Source organism: Macrosteles quadrilineatus, unplaced genomic scaffold (genome assembly GCF_028750875.1).
Source record: "Macrosteles quadrilineatus isolate MER2022 unplaced genomic scaffold, UCM_ALF_1.0 Scaffold_3__2_contigs__length_128488019, whole genome shotgun sequence".
Taxonomy (NCBI): domain Eukaryota; kingdom Metazoa; phylum Arthropoda; class Insecta; order Hemiptera; family Cicadellidae; genus Macrosteles; species Macrosteles quadrilineatus.
This window is the reverse complement of record NW_026542596.1, coordinates 105,489,811-105,506,832: the sequence shown is the minus strand read 5'-3', so window position 1 is coordinate 105,506,832 and position 17,022 is coordinate 105,489,811. Positions and strand designations below refer to the sequence as shown.

The 17,022-nt window shown below is 34.0% G+C and overlaps 2 protein-coding genes across 2 annotated transcripts; both read right to left on the bottom strand.

Moving 5' to 3' along the window:
• Positions 1 to 637: 637 nt before the first annotated feature.
• Positions 638 to 3,862, bottom strand: LOC128989442 (uncharacterized protein K02A2.6-like). The gene has a single exon (XM_054411334.1). It carries the CDS (start codon positions 3,860 to 3,862, stop codon positions 638 to 640), a length of 3,225 nt encoding a protein of 1,074 aa, XP_054267309.1.
• Positions 3,863 to 6,273: 2,411 nt separating this feature from the next.
• Positions 6,274 to 13,453, bottom strand: LOC128990548 (uncharacterized). The gene is made up of 5 exons (XM_054412957.1): positions 13,354 to 13,453; positions 11,363 to 11,423; positions 9,619 to 10,124; positions 7,416 to 7,437; positions 6,274 to 6,786 (listed from the first exon to the last, which is right to left on the bottom strand). Exons 1-5 carry the CDS (start codon positions 13,396 to 13,398, stop codon positions 6,341 to 6,343), a joined length of 1,080 nt encoding a protein of 359 aa, XP_054268932.1. The 5' UTR covers positions 13,399 to 13,453; the 3' UTR covers positions 6,274 to 6,340.
• Between the last annotated feature and the right edge of the window lie 3,569 nt (positions 13,454 to 17,022).

The window sequence follows — 17,022 nt, the reverse complement described above, 5'->3', positions numbered from 1 at the left end:
CGTTGAAAAGTTTGGCATGTCTTCATGATGATCCATCGGACCTCTTGTTAATGGTTGACTGTTACGGTTATCTGTTGAAAAGTTTGTTAAGCACATACCGTTGTCTTCCTCAGATCGATGATCCTTCTGACTACTTGTTGATGGTTGATGGTTGTGGCAATGATCCTTCTAGTCAGAATGATCCTTCCAAATAGTCATTTGTTGATGCTTGATGGTTGTGGTAACTTTCCTTTTGAATGTTTGGCATTGGTTGTAAGTGAAACCGGTTTCTTCGAACTATGGTTCCTTTGTCCGTCAGTACTTTATAAGATCGTGGTGAGTTTAACTTTTCAACGACTTTTCCTTCACGTTTCAAATCAGATATCCAAACTTTGGTTCCTGGGTTCATATCTGATAAGGGTCGAGCACCATGTCGTCGATCGTAATTTCGTTTGTAATTTTGTCTATAATGATTCTCCTTCTCTCGGAGATGACTGAAGTCTGGCTTGTTCTCCAGATGACATGGTAAGGTAGGCAAATTGTCCCGTAGTCTGCGTCCGTATAATAACTGTGCTGGACTGTAACCGTTGGCCAGTGGAGAGTTCCTGTAAGACAACAAAGCTAAATATGGATCTCCTTTGTTCTTCTTTAGAACAGCTTATGCAATTTTTACAGCTGCTTCGGCTGAGCCATTGCTCTGATGAAACTGAGGACTGCTTGTTTTGCATAAAAAGTTGTACTCTTTGGCAAATTTTCTGAATTCTGCACTAGTGATGCCAAACTGCGTTCCACTATCTGAGTATAAAACTTCAGGAATACCGTGGCGAGAAAACGTTGACTTGCATTTCTCAATAACTTCAGATGCAGTGAGCGATTGTAGAGTTGCAATCTCAAAATATCTCGAGAACTGATCTGTTATAACAATGAACCATTTGCCATTAAGCTTGAACAAATCCATTGCTGCCTTTTCCCATGGACGTTTTGGAAACTCGGAAGGAATGAGCGGCTCATTTCGATTTTCTCTGTGTTTAATGCATGTTGGGCATGAAGCTACCATCATATTTATATCTGATGCCATTCCTGGCCACCATAAACTGAATCTAGCCTTTTCTCGACATTTGGTGGCTCCTAGATGACCGACGTGTATTCTATGAAGCATTTCTTGACAAAGACTTGATGGTACTATTATTCTAGAATTGCGTAAAAGTAAGTTGTCCATCAGTGATATCTCATCTTTAACCGAGAAGTAGGGGACTAGTTGAGATGGAAGTTGTGATTTTTCTGGCCATCCAGTATGACAGTATACTGCAATCTTTCTGAAGATGGGATCTGCTTGCTGAGCTTCCCGTAACCTGTTTATGTTTTCATCAGTCGTAGGTATGTTTTCAACCACATTTTGAACAAAAGCTTCAATTTCTTCTTCCATGTCATATGTTTCCTTGCTTGGAATGGGGCATCTTGAAAGACAGTCTGCTGGTGCAAGGTGTTTTCCAGGCGTATATGTCACTGAATATGAGTATCTCATCATGCGAAGCCTCATTCGCTGTAAGCGAGGTGTAATGTCATCCAAATTCTTAGATGATAAGATTTTTACAAGTGGCTTGTGATCCGTTTCAATTACAATCTCTCGACCAATTATATAGTCTCTGAGCTTGTCACAAGCCCATGTGATTGCCAGGGCTTCACGTTCAATATTTGAATATGATTTTTCAGCTTCTGTAAGTGACCTTGAAATGTAAGAAACAGGTCTGAATTTACCATCATGATGTTTCTGAAGAAGCAATCCGCCGAGACCATAAGAAGAAGCGTCTGCTGACACAAGAGTTGGTAAGCGAGGGTCGTAAAATGCTAGTTGGGGTGCTGAGGTCAGAAGTTTTTTTATACTTTCAAACGCATGCTGTTGTTGTTCTCCCCAAAACCATTCATTTTTCTCTTTAAGTAGATCATGGATTGGTTTTAGTATTTCTGATCGATTTGGTATGTATTTACCACAAAAATTAATCATTCCTAAGAAGCGTTGTACTTCTTTTATATCAGATGGAGGTTTCATCTCAAGAATGGCTTTGACTCTTTCATGGCTGATTTGAACCCCTCGGGATGAAAGGTGATGTCCTAAGAATTGTACTTCTGGCTGAGAAAATACACATTTGTCTTTATTCAATGTAATTCCAGCATTTCTGAGTTTCTTTAAAACTTCATTTAAGATCAAGTCATGTTCCTCTTGACTGGAACCCCATACAAGTATGTCATCGATGTGAGCTAAACAGTTTCGTTGAGATCCTAAGGTTTTTTGAATTCGTTTCTGGAAATACTCGGGAGCACTTGTGATACCAAATGGAAGAACTTTGAATTTGTATCGGCCCCAAGGAGTTAAAAACGTGGTGAGATCTTGAGATTCTTCTGCAAGAGCTATTTGCCAAAACCCATGGTTGGCATCCAGTTTGGAAAAGACTTTGGCATCTTTTATTCGAGCCATCGTATAATCAATGCCCCAAATAGAATGAGTTTGTCGAAACACATTCTTATTAAGCATAGTAAGGTCCACACATATTCGAACCTGAGTTCTATCTTTCTTAGGCACCACGACCATAGGTGCGCACCAAGAAGTAGCGTGATCAACGGGTGTTATAACGTCCATATTCACCATATTTTCAATCTCCTTCTTTGTTTTTTCCCAAAGAGGTACTGGAATCCGTCGAGGAACTGATATCGCATAAGGTTTTGCATCATTTTTAAGTTCAATTTTGTAGCTCCCCTTCATTTTTCCTAGACCACTGAAAAGGTCAGGAAAGTTTTTGATCCAATCATTAGCAGATTTGTTGAAATTAGTTTTCGATACCTCACGAATAACCGGTATTATTTTTAGTTTTTCTATTGCTGGTTTGCCAAGTAGTGGTGTTGTGCATTTGTCAGCCACATACATTTTTTCCATACACGATTGTCCTTTGTAAGAGAGTTTTGCAGTGATTGTGCCAAGAACAGAAAGAGGCGATCCTCCAGCCGCACTTAAAGTTCTCTGGGTAGGCTGGACTGCAATTTTTTTGCTTAGCTTTATGTTGGATGGTATTACTGTCACGTCAGCTCCTGTGTCGATTTTGAACTTGACAGTGTCTTCATTAAGTCTTACATTTATTGTCCAGGGATCATTTTTTGTTTTACTATAATACACACACCCAATGAATTTTTTCGATGGGTCTGGTTCATTAGCGATTTGGGTAAAGTCATCTGAACGATCCAAGTCTATTTCTCGAACATTGTTTTGAAGACAACAGTGTGAAAAGTGGCCATTTCGCTTGCACCTAGAACATTTGCGATCTTTTGCTGGACACAGACCTCTTCGATGAGAAGGGGTTGAACCACACCAAATACAAGAGTTGGGATAGCTCTTGACATTTGAGCTTGAATACGTTAATCTCCCTTGATCCCTATTTTCTCTTTTGGATGAATGTATTGCATTATCATATCTAGCACGTTGATTTTTATTTACAGCTTCGATTGATGGGAGGGTCAATTCTTCTTTTTGTCGTTTCAATTCTTCTGATTTGCGAAGTGAAGTTATTGCAGATTCCAATGTAACTTTATTTTCTAATTGTAGTTTATCACTCAAATCTTGATCACGCATACCAATAATAATGACCATTAATAACATTTCATCTTCAAGCGTTCCCCATTCACAGGTACGAGCAAGAGAATATAAATCTGTCACAAAATCTTCTGCAGTTTCTGTTAGTCCTTGTTTTCTACGTAGAAATTTGGCTCTTTCATAAATAATATTCTTCTTTGGATTGAAGTGCCCATCAAATTTGTCCATGACTGTTTTATACTTTGTTTCTTCGTTGGTCATTTTGAAGGATGAGAATATTTCTTCTGATTTTGGGCCCATTGCATATATGAGTGTACTCACTTGTTTTTCTTCAGATGATTGATCCAAATCACTAATTGTTCTAAATCTTTCGAAACGTTTTTTCCATGGTGACCATTCCGCTGGTTGGAAGGAAAAAGGTTCAGGCATCCTTACTTGTGTATGAGCCATGATAAACTTTTTTGATAATGGTAGATACCACAAAAGTTGTTGATATGTTTGTATAGGTAAAAAAGTTAAATTTCAGTGTCAGTATATTAATTCCCAAACTATGCAAATACCGACTGCGCCATGTATTAAACCCATTAAATCAGAATTGATCATGATAGAATAATCTAGGTAAAAGTATTTTATTAGTATCAATCAACTCCAAGTAAACAAAAACAATTAACACATGATAATAAACTAAAATGACAATAGTCAGTAGAGCCAACCATTACAAATAGAGAATGAAAACTATAAGAGGGAAAGCCGCAATGGCAGAAAAAATGAATTATGTCAAAGTGACATGTGTTAGGTAAACCCGGCAACCGACAGCTTGGGCAAGCGTCCCGATGCGACGCTAAAACTTCGCAAAAATATCCTTCCGCCAAGTTCACCAATGGGCATTGTGCTAACCCCACTAGGTTCAATTGAAACCCCCTACTCTCTCTCTGTCACCGGCAAATACAAATGCATAAATTATATTAAGTACAAGAAATAAAAACATTTTCCTGAAAACTTACTAGTTGTTTATGTTGTTTTTCTGTTTTTACTCAAAATAATCAGTAAGTTATAGGCTTTAATTTGAGATATTGGTCGTTTGAATAAGTTAAGCTCAAGATACTGTTAAAATCAATCAAAAATCATAAATGTGATTATTTTTCGGATATGATAATTATTTTAACTCTGCGAAGCATGTTGTGTGTTAAGGTGTCAACAGTTGAGTTCTGCAGAAAAGGTAAATTATACTTGAATTATCACATTATAAATACACTATAATGCACCATAAACTTTAGATACTACGAATAAGCATTTAATTTATGTAAACCAAATATACAATTGACTTTGGATACTGCAAGTAGACATTCCATTTATGTTACCCCCTTGGAGATTCCTTCCACCAAATTGGCATGTCAATCGGTGAATATTCATTAAATTCTGAAGTTCCTTGATATTTTACTTTCAGCTCTTGGATAAGCTTCTTACTAAAGAATACATTGTTTTTAAAGTGCATTACATATTTTAGTAGGTAGGTACCAGGTAACACTTTTTACAATCTAAAAATACCTGATTTCTTTTCTTATCCATATCCAGACATGTTTTAATAGTAGGTTAATCTTTTTGCAATTCTAATACCATCTCAATTTGTATGCAATATAATTAAAAATAAATATAATTGACAAGACTAACGCTATTAAACTTGTACAAAAATGGAGTATCAGTTCATTCACTCAATTCACTCATTCATTCACCCGCCAAATAGGCTGGCCAACCCATGAATCGCCCAAACACCGTCGAATACAATTTACCGCTCGTATATGTACCATTTTTTCGGAATTCAAAGGGTCATACATACTAATTTTAATCAAAACTGGGTTTTAATTTACCTTAAAGTAAGCTGTTGTTGATTATGTGCAAAAGAGTTTGTTTCAGTTCAATAAAGTTATCTTGGATCATTTTTGTTGGAATTTTGTCAGCACCAGGAGCAGACCCACCCCTTATGCTCATAACAACACTACCAAGTTCCGCCTCCGTGACAGGCAACAGCTGGAAGACAGTGTCAGTCGTATAGTCATCATCATTGATCACTGGCTCAAGTACCGGTGGGACAACGCGGGCTAGGTTGGTACCTACATTTACATAATATTCGTTAAACGTATTGCAAACTTGTTCAATGCTTGTCTGATCAACAAATTCCTCACAAGCGACACTGAACTCCTTGGCGGGTGGGGGAAGTTTACTAGGGCGGACAGTAGAGTCAGAGCCGAAATGTACATTTTGTTACCAAAGAACTATTTGCCGTCGTAATATTTATGAGGGCATACCGTTCTATGGTTAAAATAGAGAACCGTAAACTTCTCTTTTACAGTGCAGTGAGCTGCGTTGTTTAGAAACAGTTAGAAGTTCTGTTTAGTTCAAGAACTTATGACAAAAAAAATTTATTGACATTTTTGTAAATTTATCCCTTTAAAAATTTTCTAAATGTGTTTTATGTTATCTTGTTTGTTATTACCATAACTTAAACTAAGTAGAACGTAACCTAACCTAACCTAACCACCGCAGCGAAGTGTCATGGAAATCATACAATCGATATTTATGGCACGCGAAAAGTATATCTGAGTCGATATAATATCGAACTAATATTTCATCCGATAATAGGTTCTCTTTGGAATCTAGAACCAATTATGCTAGGGTTGTAAATAAGGTAATAATATGTCAACAAGGTTTTATTTAGTTGATTCATCTTTTTCATCAGAAGAGCCAATCCGAGAAACCCAGTAAATCTTGTGTAGACTACTAAGGCGCTTCCAATTCAGCTTCACTAGTCCATTCATTTGGACAATTGACTCCACTAGGAGCATAACGACGAATAGTAGCTTGATCTTTGAGAATCAAATTGTAACAAAACCCAATGTCCATTTCAAAGCAGTTCCCATCTTTCTTTTTAAACACGAGTGTAAATTCTTTGTCTGCATCTCTGTAAGTCTTTCTTTTCTTTGTGTTGATGTATATTCCTTCAACTCCGGTCGTACAAGTGTCTAGGGGTAACTTTTCCAAGATTATATCTTCATACATTATAAATCCAACTGCTATTGTAGAACCGTCGGTCGGGATCTTGTTGTATTGTTGGCACTTGAGCTTGAGGTTTTGATCAGTTTTAAAATCGGTTGAGACAGGGTTTCCAACAGGATCACCATGAAGGTGAAATTCGATGATTTCGTAGACGTCCGTTGGTAATAGCTCTAATATAAAACATAGTAAAATTATTTTAATAAATTTAATCAATATATCTTTTTACCATTATTTTAAACGTTCCCAATTATAATATAATATCTATATAACCCAGAGGTTTACTAAAAATATAATAAATCACACAAATAAACAGCACAATTTCTCAAATATATCCTAACAATTGTAGATAATAAATCTAGTTTGACTAAAGGTTGTTATATTTTTTGTGTGAAGTTCCAGTCCAGGGCTCTGAAACCCTAATGGACTGAGGCTTTTTCAGGACTACGTCCTCTTCAGCCAGGGAAAAGATTGTGGCCACGGCAGATACGTGTAAATAACGAAAAAGTTTAATAACTATTCTGCCGCAGCCGCTGATTAGGGCAAGATACGTTGGGTGTTGTTTTTGAGAGAGACAACCATGTTGTGGTTGTGGTTCGAGGTTCGTCAGTCGGGATGTTGTGGTTGGGTTTAGTAGTGTGTGTTTATTTTCATGATTGGGGGAGGGAGTAGCTGGATTTCTTACTACTCATATCATTCTAACTTACGAAATACAGGGTGACAATACATAAATAAACAAGTAAACTGTAAATATTATATTTGACTTGTTGGCTAAAATCGTGTTTCAATCGTTAATACTTACCGCTTTCATAATCTGCATCTTCCTGAAAATAAAAAAAGGAAATAACAATTTTTTGTAAGAATTAGGCTGCTGTAATTTGTTTTATGATTAACAAAACATGTCTAAGCATGATAAATTATAGGAAGTTACCCAAAGATAAGTATTGTAAACGTAGATTATTAGACCCATCCTCTTTGACGGGGGTAGCGGGTCTTTATCCCCCTGGAATTTTACTCCCTGGGCGAACGTGACGTCACAAACCAGGGGGTAAAATTCCGACCGCGAACTTTTGAGTTTCGCGACATCAGTTCGATGGATTAAACGCGGAATAAAGGTATATTTTTACGGTTGTGAATTTAATCAGAACACGTCAAATTATAAAAAACCTAGAGTTTACGGGCCAGAATTTTACCCACGGACTTCTACCCACGGAATTTTACCCCCCGGATTTTTACCCCCTGGCCAGATATATGAAGAGGTCAGCTCAAAATGTACGGCCCGGATTTTTACCCCCGGAATTTTATATGATGTATCATATATCATATAACTTATGATATATCTGATTTCTGCTTAGATGAGCACCGTGGGTACGGGGTTAATCCCCTTTCTTACAACGTATTAAAATGTACACCAAACGGTAAAATCGTAGTATATTCCAATTTAATTGTAAAGTTTAACTTGTTAGCTGTAAACTATTAATTGAGATTATAGGTGATATCTTAAGATATAGTATTTTATGTAAAAACACTCAGTTGTGAAGTTTTAATCAGTGCGTTTCTCCTAGTTGAGAAGTATTGCATAATGGCCTAAAATTTGCATCTTTTTTTATTTTTTATTATAGAAACCAAGCATATCCACTTTCCTATGTTAACCTTATGGGAAAAATAAAATACGATAGCTCGCACATTTCTGAACAGATCTTATTAAAACTTGGTATATCTCTTCTTTTCGTTGAGTACTACATGATTATGGCCTAAAATATCCACTAGATCAACGCTAGAAAGGTTACAGCATGAATGGCTACTAAAATAAAATCATATTTTTTATCTATTTTTTTTCGGATCAAGTATTGGTTTTCAAAAGATTTTTTTTACCACAGTCAATATTTCTGCACAAAGTAGTAATGGTATCTCTTAAAAATTGAATATTCTATTTAATCACAAACACTTTTTCGAAATATTATATCAATTTTAGGTCAAAACGTCAAAAAAAGTTGGAAAAACGAATTTTCTTTTCCTAAAAGATGGGAGTAAGCAGGCTTCTTGCAACAGAAATGTAAAAATAGAGATTTTAGGCCATAATCATGTAGTACTCAACTAAAAGAAAGGATATACCTAGTTTTAATAAGATGTGTTCAGAAATATGCAAGTTATCGTATTTTATTTTTTCCCCATAAGGTTGACACAGGAAAGCGGGTATTCTTGTTTTCTTATCATTAAAAATGAAAAAGAAGGACATTTTAGGCCAGTATGCAATACTTCTCAACTAGGATAGCCCATATACCAACTTTTATTAGGATGTGTTTAGAATAAGCCAAATATACAATTTTGTTCAATTCGCTCAATTTAATTAATTTTTGATTTTTTACAATATTTTAGATTTTGACAAAAATAACCCCGATAAAAGGTATACATAAATTTACATTTCCTTGTTCTCCATTAAACTTTACATTTTTTGGTAAAGTTGCAAGCTAAAATCTTGAATGGTTACTACATGAAGAGCTGTCAAAAACAAAATATAATTTTTAATATAGATTTTTGTGAAAATATTTAATTTTTAAACTTATTCGTTATCAGTCATAACCAACATGTTTGCCCAAAACAGTAATGATATCTCTTTATAATTTAATATTCTATCTATCAATGCAAGTTTTATAAACATATCTTGTCAATATGGAGGTCAAAAAGTTCAACATATATACTAAAACCCGAAATAAAAATAATTTTACGTATAACTAGACAACCAGTGAGTATAGGACTTATGCTTTTTGGACATTTTTTTCAGTTTTGACCACAGGAACCATTTCCTGAAGTTTGTCACAGTTCCCGTGAAACAGCCTGTATATATATACAAAGCTGAAATTCTATACTATAAATTACCGTTGAAGCCTCGTGGATGTATTTTAATTATTTTAACTATAAAACTACAACCATATTCAAGACATTCCTGATTTTGATTAAACCTAAGATATATTTTGTCACATAACGTATCAGTTTAAACTTACAATCTTTATTCCCTGGCTATTCGTATATTTTGCGGGCAATCTTTCCAATGTGTGATAGTGAAGAGTGGAGGTAATCTTGTAAAATCTGCTGAGATAACGAACAGAAGTCCTCACAGACAGAAGTTTCCAGATCTTGAATTTTGCAATCTTCACGTTAAACTTGTAGATTATGCTGAACGTAAACTCAGTATAGCTGAAGTAATCTTCAGCTCTAAAAGTCGAATATTTCCTTACAGAAATGTTATCAAACAATTGAGCGCAAACCATATTACTTTTTTCTAGCTTCAATCTATCTATGAAGTAACCTTCTGAGCCGAATACAAACGCATTAACTTCATTGTCACCTTCTACGCATTTAACAAGCAAACTTTTGCCTGGTACGAGTTTCAAGCTTTTTTCAGTTATTTCACCACCTTGTAGTTTATTTTCTGGGTCGATGCGCTTCGGCAAGAGTTGCCAAAATTCAAAAAACTGGGCCACACCTCGTTGTATAGGAAAGTCCAGAACTGAAAGATCCACAACACACAAGATACATTATACAGCTTTATTAAAAATAAATAGCATTATCTAACTGTGCTGGTTTTAATCTTGATACAGCAAACCTGGAAACCCCTTTCTCATCCAGTTAAATAGACTTGTTCTTAGGGGTTTTTACCTTAAGCCGGGTTTTACCTTATTAAATTTGGTGGAAGATTTTAAAGTTTGTTAGTTGTTTCCACTTTTGGATGACCTTTAAAAAGGAAAGATTGAATTTACATCGTAATACTTTGAATGGATGTTTTAAAAGTCGTGATCACGTAATGTAAATCCGTACAAAACTAGATTTTATGTGGGTTTTGTAATTAAATCAACAAGTACTGACAAAATAAGAAGAAATTACCAATGTCAATGAGTTTCAATTAACCAGAATTCTAAATTGTTCAAATTATAAACCGATAAGTGTTGCTTTATAGTTAGAATTTATATTAAATTATAATAGCGTTTGTTTAAACTCAAAAAAGGTTTAAAATATCCTAATTAACTGTTAGTAAAAAAAATATTTTTATAAAAGACAAGAATTATAAGAGTTATATTAATCTACTAGATAACTAAAAATAACAATTCATGTAGTTTTAATTTAAAAAAAACTTATTTATGAAATGACAGTTCGAGATTTGTTTTTACAGCGTGTTGATGTATTTACAAATGAATTAACAAGGACTGTTCCCAGCAACATCATTTTTGGTGATTTAAGCTAAATTGGAACGATAGCTAAAAAGCTTAAGGTTATTTTTGAACACCTAACCTGGAAACTGAAATCAAAGTAAAATCAGAATCAGGATTATTAAAAAAACGATACATAGAGGATGAGATTCACTCAGACTAAACATAAGTAAAATAAAGACCATTAAGATACAAATACAGACACACACGCTAGAGGTACATACTATTTATACTGTATTTTTTAATAAGTCACAGTACCACATTCCTCATCATCAAAAAACTCCCTTGACTGGTGCATAAATTAAAATAAATCTTTTTCCCTGTTATATAACCAGTAAGAGACTTAGAAGTGACGGATACACATAAAAAATGGCTGGACAGTGGAAATGTCCCTTCTAAGATTGATTTGGTGGCTGTATGTGGTTTTAAGTTGGAGCAGACTTACACCCAAACAAAAAAACACACGCACACATGTTGTTAAATAAGTTTTGAAATAACTGCCTAAATTACAGAATATTGATTAAATGAATATCGGATTTACCATGGCCTTTGATTTCCATCCCCTTCGAAAAGGATCCCATATCAGATAAGCTTTGACCAAACTGCAACAGAATAATCCCATTTCAGATTGAACAAAATCTTTTTTATCCTGATTAATTATGCAAATGATAAACATTAACATATTGATAAAAAATTTCAACCAGCAAGATGGGGTCATGGAAATTTCGTGTTATGGGGCTTTAAATTAACTGACTGTGTAAAGTTGTAGTGTACTTGGCTGTTTAAAGTTGTAGATCACATTACATATGAAAAAGTATACAGCCAATATTTTGAAAAATTATTTCAAAATTAGCGTTTTCTTATTCTTTTAAAACATAACTATGCCAAATTTTCTTTGAAACCAGTGGGTCTCAAACAAAGTGTACAAGGATCCGATGTTGGAGAAATAAATATAATGGAGAAAATAAAAATGTACATTCTAAATTGCCATGCTATTTTCATAGAGCAAAAGTAAAATGAAAAACAAATGAAAAGAATGAGTAATAGTTTACTTGTTATGGTCATATTTTTATTCAATTTGGTAAATTTATTTATTCAATACCAAGCTACATTTCACTGAAAACACTCTTTTCACCTGCTATTTAGAAGCAACCCTATGTAACCTTTGGATCTAATGTTGTTTGAAAGGAGAATAAATCTGACCAGGTGAAGGAAAATAATCCAACCAGACAAATTGGAATTCGCTTAGTCTGCAGGTTTGCTGTGGCAGGACTGTTTGTTAAATGGTGCAGCGTCAGTGTTTAACTCAAAATAAAATATCTTTCTGTTCTACTTATCATAAATCACATACAAGATTGTATGGAATCTCTTATGCAAAAAGCTGTGTTAACATTATTGAACAGATGACTTTTTAATGTTTTTGATTTTTGACTAGCATTTGAGGATATCACTGTACATTTAAATTGAAATGTAATAAGATGGGTGTTATAAATATCTATATATTAATAGGCAAGCGTGTTTCTTTAAAACCTTTTTTCTCAGATCGCGTGCATCGCATAAAAAATCTACGCACACTCTTAGAAAGATATTTTTCTCTAGGTGTGCAGAATCCTTTTATAAATTATAATAGGCTCAAAAATAAGCCCAAAAATTGAATTGAAAGTTTAAAAAAATTAACATGGACCTTATATGTTGCCATGCTGGTGAAGAAATAACAACGAAATCAGAAAATCAAAACAAATGGAATAAATTCTAATCACATGTTTTTTTACAGCTTGGGGTGAAAATAGAGAAGCCTGTACATTACATAAATTTGGTCGAGTTTTCGACCACTGGACGACCTCTAGTTTAAATAATTGTAAACAAAATGGAAGTTGATTTATCGGCTGGTGTAATACATAAGTACTGTACCGGAGAGTCCTTTAGGGCTTCGCACTACGGTTTGACTATTTTCTAGATTTCACTTCCAAATGTCCAGCGATGCTAAGCAACTGTTTTTCTTCTTCAAGCAGCAAATACATGCGGTATGGGTCTAAAGCAGTTCTTTTACTCCCTTTCTAGTAAAAAACATTTATCTTTTTAGTCGCTAGGGAGTAAACGTAAGCTTTTCGTGGTGACGTGCCTAGTGATTTGACTGGTGACGTGGCAGGTAATGTGGCTGGCGACGCGGATGGTGAAGTGACTGGTGATGTGGCTGGTGACGTGGTTGGCGACGTGGCTGGAGACGTGGATGGTGAAGTGACTGGTGATGTGGTTGGTGACGTGGTTGTGACGTGGCTGGCAAAGTGACTGGTGACGTGTTTCTTATGTTTTTTTGAATAAAGTAGGAAAGTGTATATCGGTTAAAGATTTAGACCTTAACTCATGAAATTATATTATGCAACTCGATAAACAATAATAAACAATAAAAACAACACATGAAAAACCTAATTTATATTTTATCAATGTTTTAATCAATTTGTTACACATCTAATGTCAGAAATTGTGAAAATGGGAATTAGGGCAAAAGAGTTAATACATATGAAATCTTACCAGTAATGATCCAAAAACCACAGTCAATATTACGAGTAGTTTCATTTTACAGGTATACGGGTCGAACTAGACGCGCACAAACATTTGGAGCTCTGGATGTACAGTACGTAGTTTAGTTGTCAAATTAAATACAGCAGTGACAAATTACCACAGGCATCGTCTATCTATCAAAATTATGGCGCGAATCAATAATCGTAATACGAGTATTTTGTAGCGAATTGCTCTATAGTGAAGTAGCTATTACCGTAGGTTGGATGGTAATACCTAAGCCCCGGAACCGATTTACTTTTCCATTTTGATGTCTCCAGAGGCCAAAAACACCATTCCTTCAAATATATTTATATATATAACGGTATATATATGTGTATGTATATGATATATATATATGTATATGTCCATGAACACGATGAAGGTGTAAGGTGGGATTAAATCAGCAATTGATCCATTTTTTTTAGTCCAGATAATAAAGTCATAGAAAGGGTTATGAACAGTAAACAAAGCGTACATCACTTGGCTTTTTTAGTATCTAAATAATATTTTCACATCTAGTCACGATACATTATAATGATCTGGGGCAATTACGTTTCTAACCAATCAGATCTTAAAAAGTGACAAAAACCTTTACGTAAAATTGCACTAATTAGCTCTAGGCAGTCATAAATATTCAAACCCAGATTTGCACCTTCAGCGTGATAAGTCTTTTTTTAGTTTTCTCGTTCACTAACCAAAATCCAAAACTCTCCTTTGAGAGAGCTTTTATAAGACCTTTCAAGCGATAACTCCAGAGGTAATTAGAATCAAATACAGTATCCTCAGCCAATTAATTCTTTAATTAGATGTGAAAATTGTGGTTAAGTCTACAACTTTATTTTCGTTTATTTATGCTTAAATTATTATGTTTAAAAGATTTCAAAATATTAGTTTACGGTTTGAATTGCTTTTGTTGGTAGTATATTTCGATATTAGTGCCAATAGACTTTTCCATTCATGTTTAAATTGATTGGGGCACTTATACAAACATGTTGCCGAAAATATGGTAAGATATGAAGAAGGATTGTATTCTTTGTAGTAGTCAAACTCCCAAAAACCATTTAGCTTGTTACTTTAAACGGTTTTTAATTTGTTTCCGACTCTATCTTGACTTTTATTGTTATTCTAACATTTTCGTTTAAGCACCTAAAGAAAGTTTTAGAAAATGTATTGCCTTAGTATAAGAAGCCTTACAAAGTACAAATTCAAGTATAGTAACTCACACTATGATCTTTAATATGGTGATTAATTTGTACCTAATTCTAAAGGTCACAGTAACAGTAATCCAGCCACGTCCAGTATTTAATATCAATTCATGCAAACTAATCACTGGTTTAATCTGGTTCAGAATGGTACAATTTATGCAAGTCTCGTATGTAGTATTTCTGTATCAACGCTTAACGTATTTACGTTCTTCGCTGATTCCGTTGATTGTAACTGTGTTGTTCAGCTTTAGTATGATGACCAACACTCCAGAAATAATTAACTGTAGAACTGAAGTAAAAACCACTAATAAATCCCAATGATAAGTTATGTTTGGCTTCTAATTTATATTTTGGATTCCCCTCGTAAGATCTGTATGATTTGATTATAAATTTCATTGATTGTGAGTTTTTTTTATTTGAAGTCATATTACATAATCGATCGTTCTGCGAAGTTTTTGTATTCTTAAAAACAACACATTCGCATAAAAGGTAATCGATGTATCAAGTTACAGTGAATGTCATTAATTAAAGTAAATCTTTAGAAACTGTATTCTAGCCTATCTGCGATACATTTAATGTCATTGGTGGTGACAAATAAACGACAGATAATGTTTACAAATTAACTGATTTGGTTGGAAATTGTGTTATGTAAACACATTATTCAGTGGTACATATGTTCATGAAGTGTATGTTCTGTCTGACTGATTCTGTGATGTTTCCAGAGGCAGAGGATCATTCAAAAACTGTTACACCTCTCGACAAGTTGGTATAGTTAGACAAGCACTAAGTTCAACCTGGTTGGTTTTTAACGCTGAGCCTATAAATAATTGATTTAAACAACCTAAGATCTTGAAATTTGTTTAGAGGCTTATTATATTTATATCATACACAGAGTTAGACTAATTACTTAACTGTTCACATTTGCAGTGTATGTGTAACTTGTATTTTATTATCAACTACTTACTGCCATGACATCTTATGTTGTTAATCTAAGGAGTATATTATAATATACAAAAATTTTAAACGATAATTCAAGGTAGGGAAACCCATGAGGCTAATTAGCTTGTACAAAATAATTACTAGAATATGGGCTATTGCCCCTACAAGCCACTAGTCGATTCAATTTGTGCAATATCTTATTATTTGTTAAAGCTTTTCCGCAAGTTAAGATTCTTGTAAGTAATATGCTATCATAAAAACAAACGTGTGTTATTATGGTTATTTATAAAGAGGATTGTTGAAGTATTCTATGTCAAGGGTAAACTAACGTGGCAATCTTTTCAAATACTTTTTCGTGTAATGACCAATAATATCTCATAGAAAAAAGTCATATTTAATGTTGTATACAAACATAGATTATTATCTGTTGATGGTAAGACCCAGAGAATAAATTTATTGGATTGCTTAAAATGTATTGTTAAGAAACGCTTTTTGAAAAATGAACATATTAAATAGTTTATAGTTTATTTACTTAACATTTTCATAGATTTTACTCCATTCCAGGAAGTACGGCAAGTATGTTACAAGAAATGTTGATACAATGAAACAATCATTGATTCTGGGGTTTTAAACATACTTCCTGTCAACAATAATTACACACCAGTGTAATGATTACCAAACCTAATCAAGTTTGTGTTTCACCAGCAAAATGTGAATGTCAACTTGTTGTCGCTGTAAACAGAGGTCCATCGACAACTCATTGTGACATACAAACAAACTAGGTCCTGGGTATCAATTGTATTTACTATACTTAACCGGACTTTTGTACTATGTTAACTTTGACAAAACTCTTTTTAATACTGTTTCATACCTAAAAATAAATATATTTAGGAAAATAGATTGTTCTTAGGTTATTATAAGAAATGCCTAGATGTGAATTAGGTGGAAATCTCGGATATATATAAGTTATAAGGTTTACCAACTGGGTGCAGCACTACTATGTTTTTTGCAATTATGATAACAGCTAATTAGAAGTAAGCAGCATCAAAAAGCTGTGATACACAATGAGAACTGTCAAAGTAGGATTGTTTAAAGTACAGTAATTTGTGATATTGTGTGAATATTTGATAAATTTACTTTTTATATTGTTTAGGTGCAGTGCTATAACAGACTGGCTATGGTAGATGTGTAATACTATACTGTATATACTATACTATATCTGTAATACTATAGCATACCGTAAATATAAAGAACCAAATGCTCTCAAGCGTTATCCTCCCCCATTGCAAACGTAAAGCTAGATTATAACTGCAATAACCATTTTATACTTATACGCCAACTCCGTCCGAATAACAGGTACTCTGCTAGTAGATCATAATTAATTATGTTTATGTATTTTTATAGTTTTTTATTGATAAGTAAACGAGAATCTCCATTTTACGACACGTGTAACTTGACTTATTACACACTACAGATTTATAAACATGATTAATAG

Bases quoted from the DNA above. Each gene is read 5' to 3' on its own strand.
- LOC128990548 (XM_054412957.1), bottom strand. From the start codon at position 13,398: ATGAAACTACTCGTAATATTGACTGTGGTTTTTGGATCATTACTG. The intron at 11,424-13,353 runs GTAAGATTTCAT...ATTCTGTTGCAG, and splicing joins TGGTTTTTGGATCATTACTG to TTTGGTCAAAGCTTATCTGA. The intron at 6,787-7,415 runs GTAAGTATTAAC...GTTTTATATTAG, and splicing joins AGATGCAGATTATGAAAGCG to AGCTATTACCAACGGACGTC.
- LOC128989442 (XM_054411334.1), bottom strand. From the start codon at position 3,862: ATGGGCCCAAAATCAGAAGAAATATTCTCATCCTTCAAAATGACCAAC.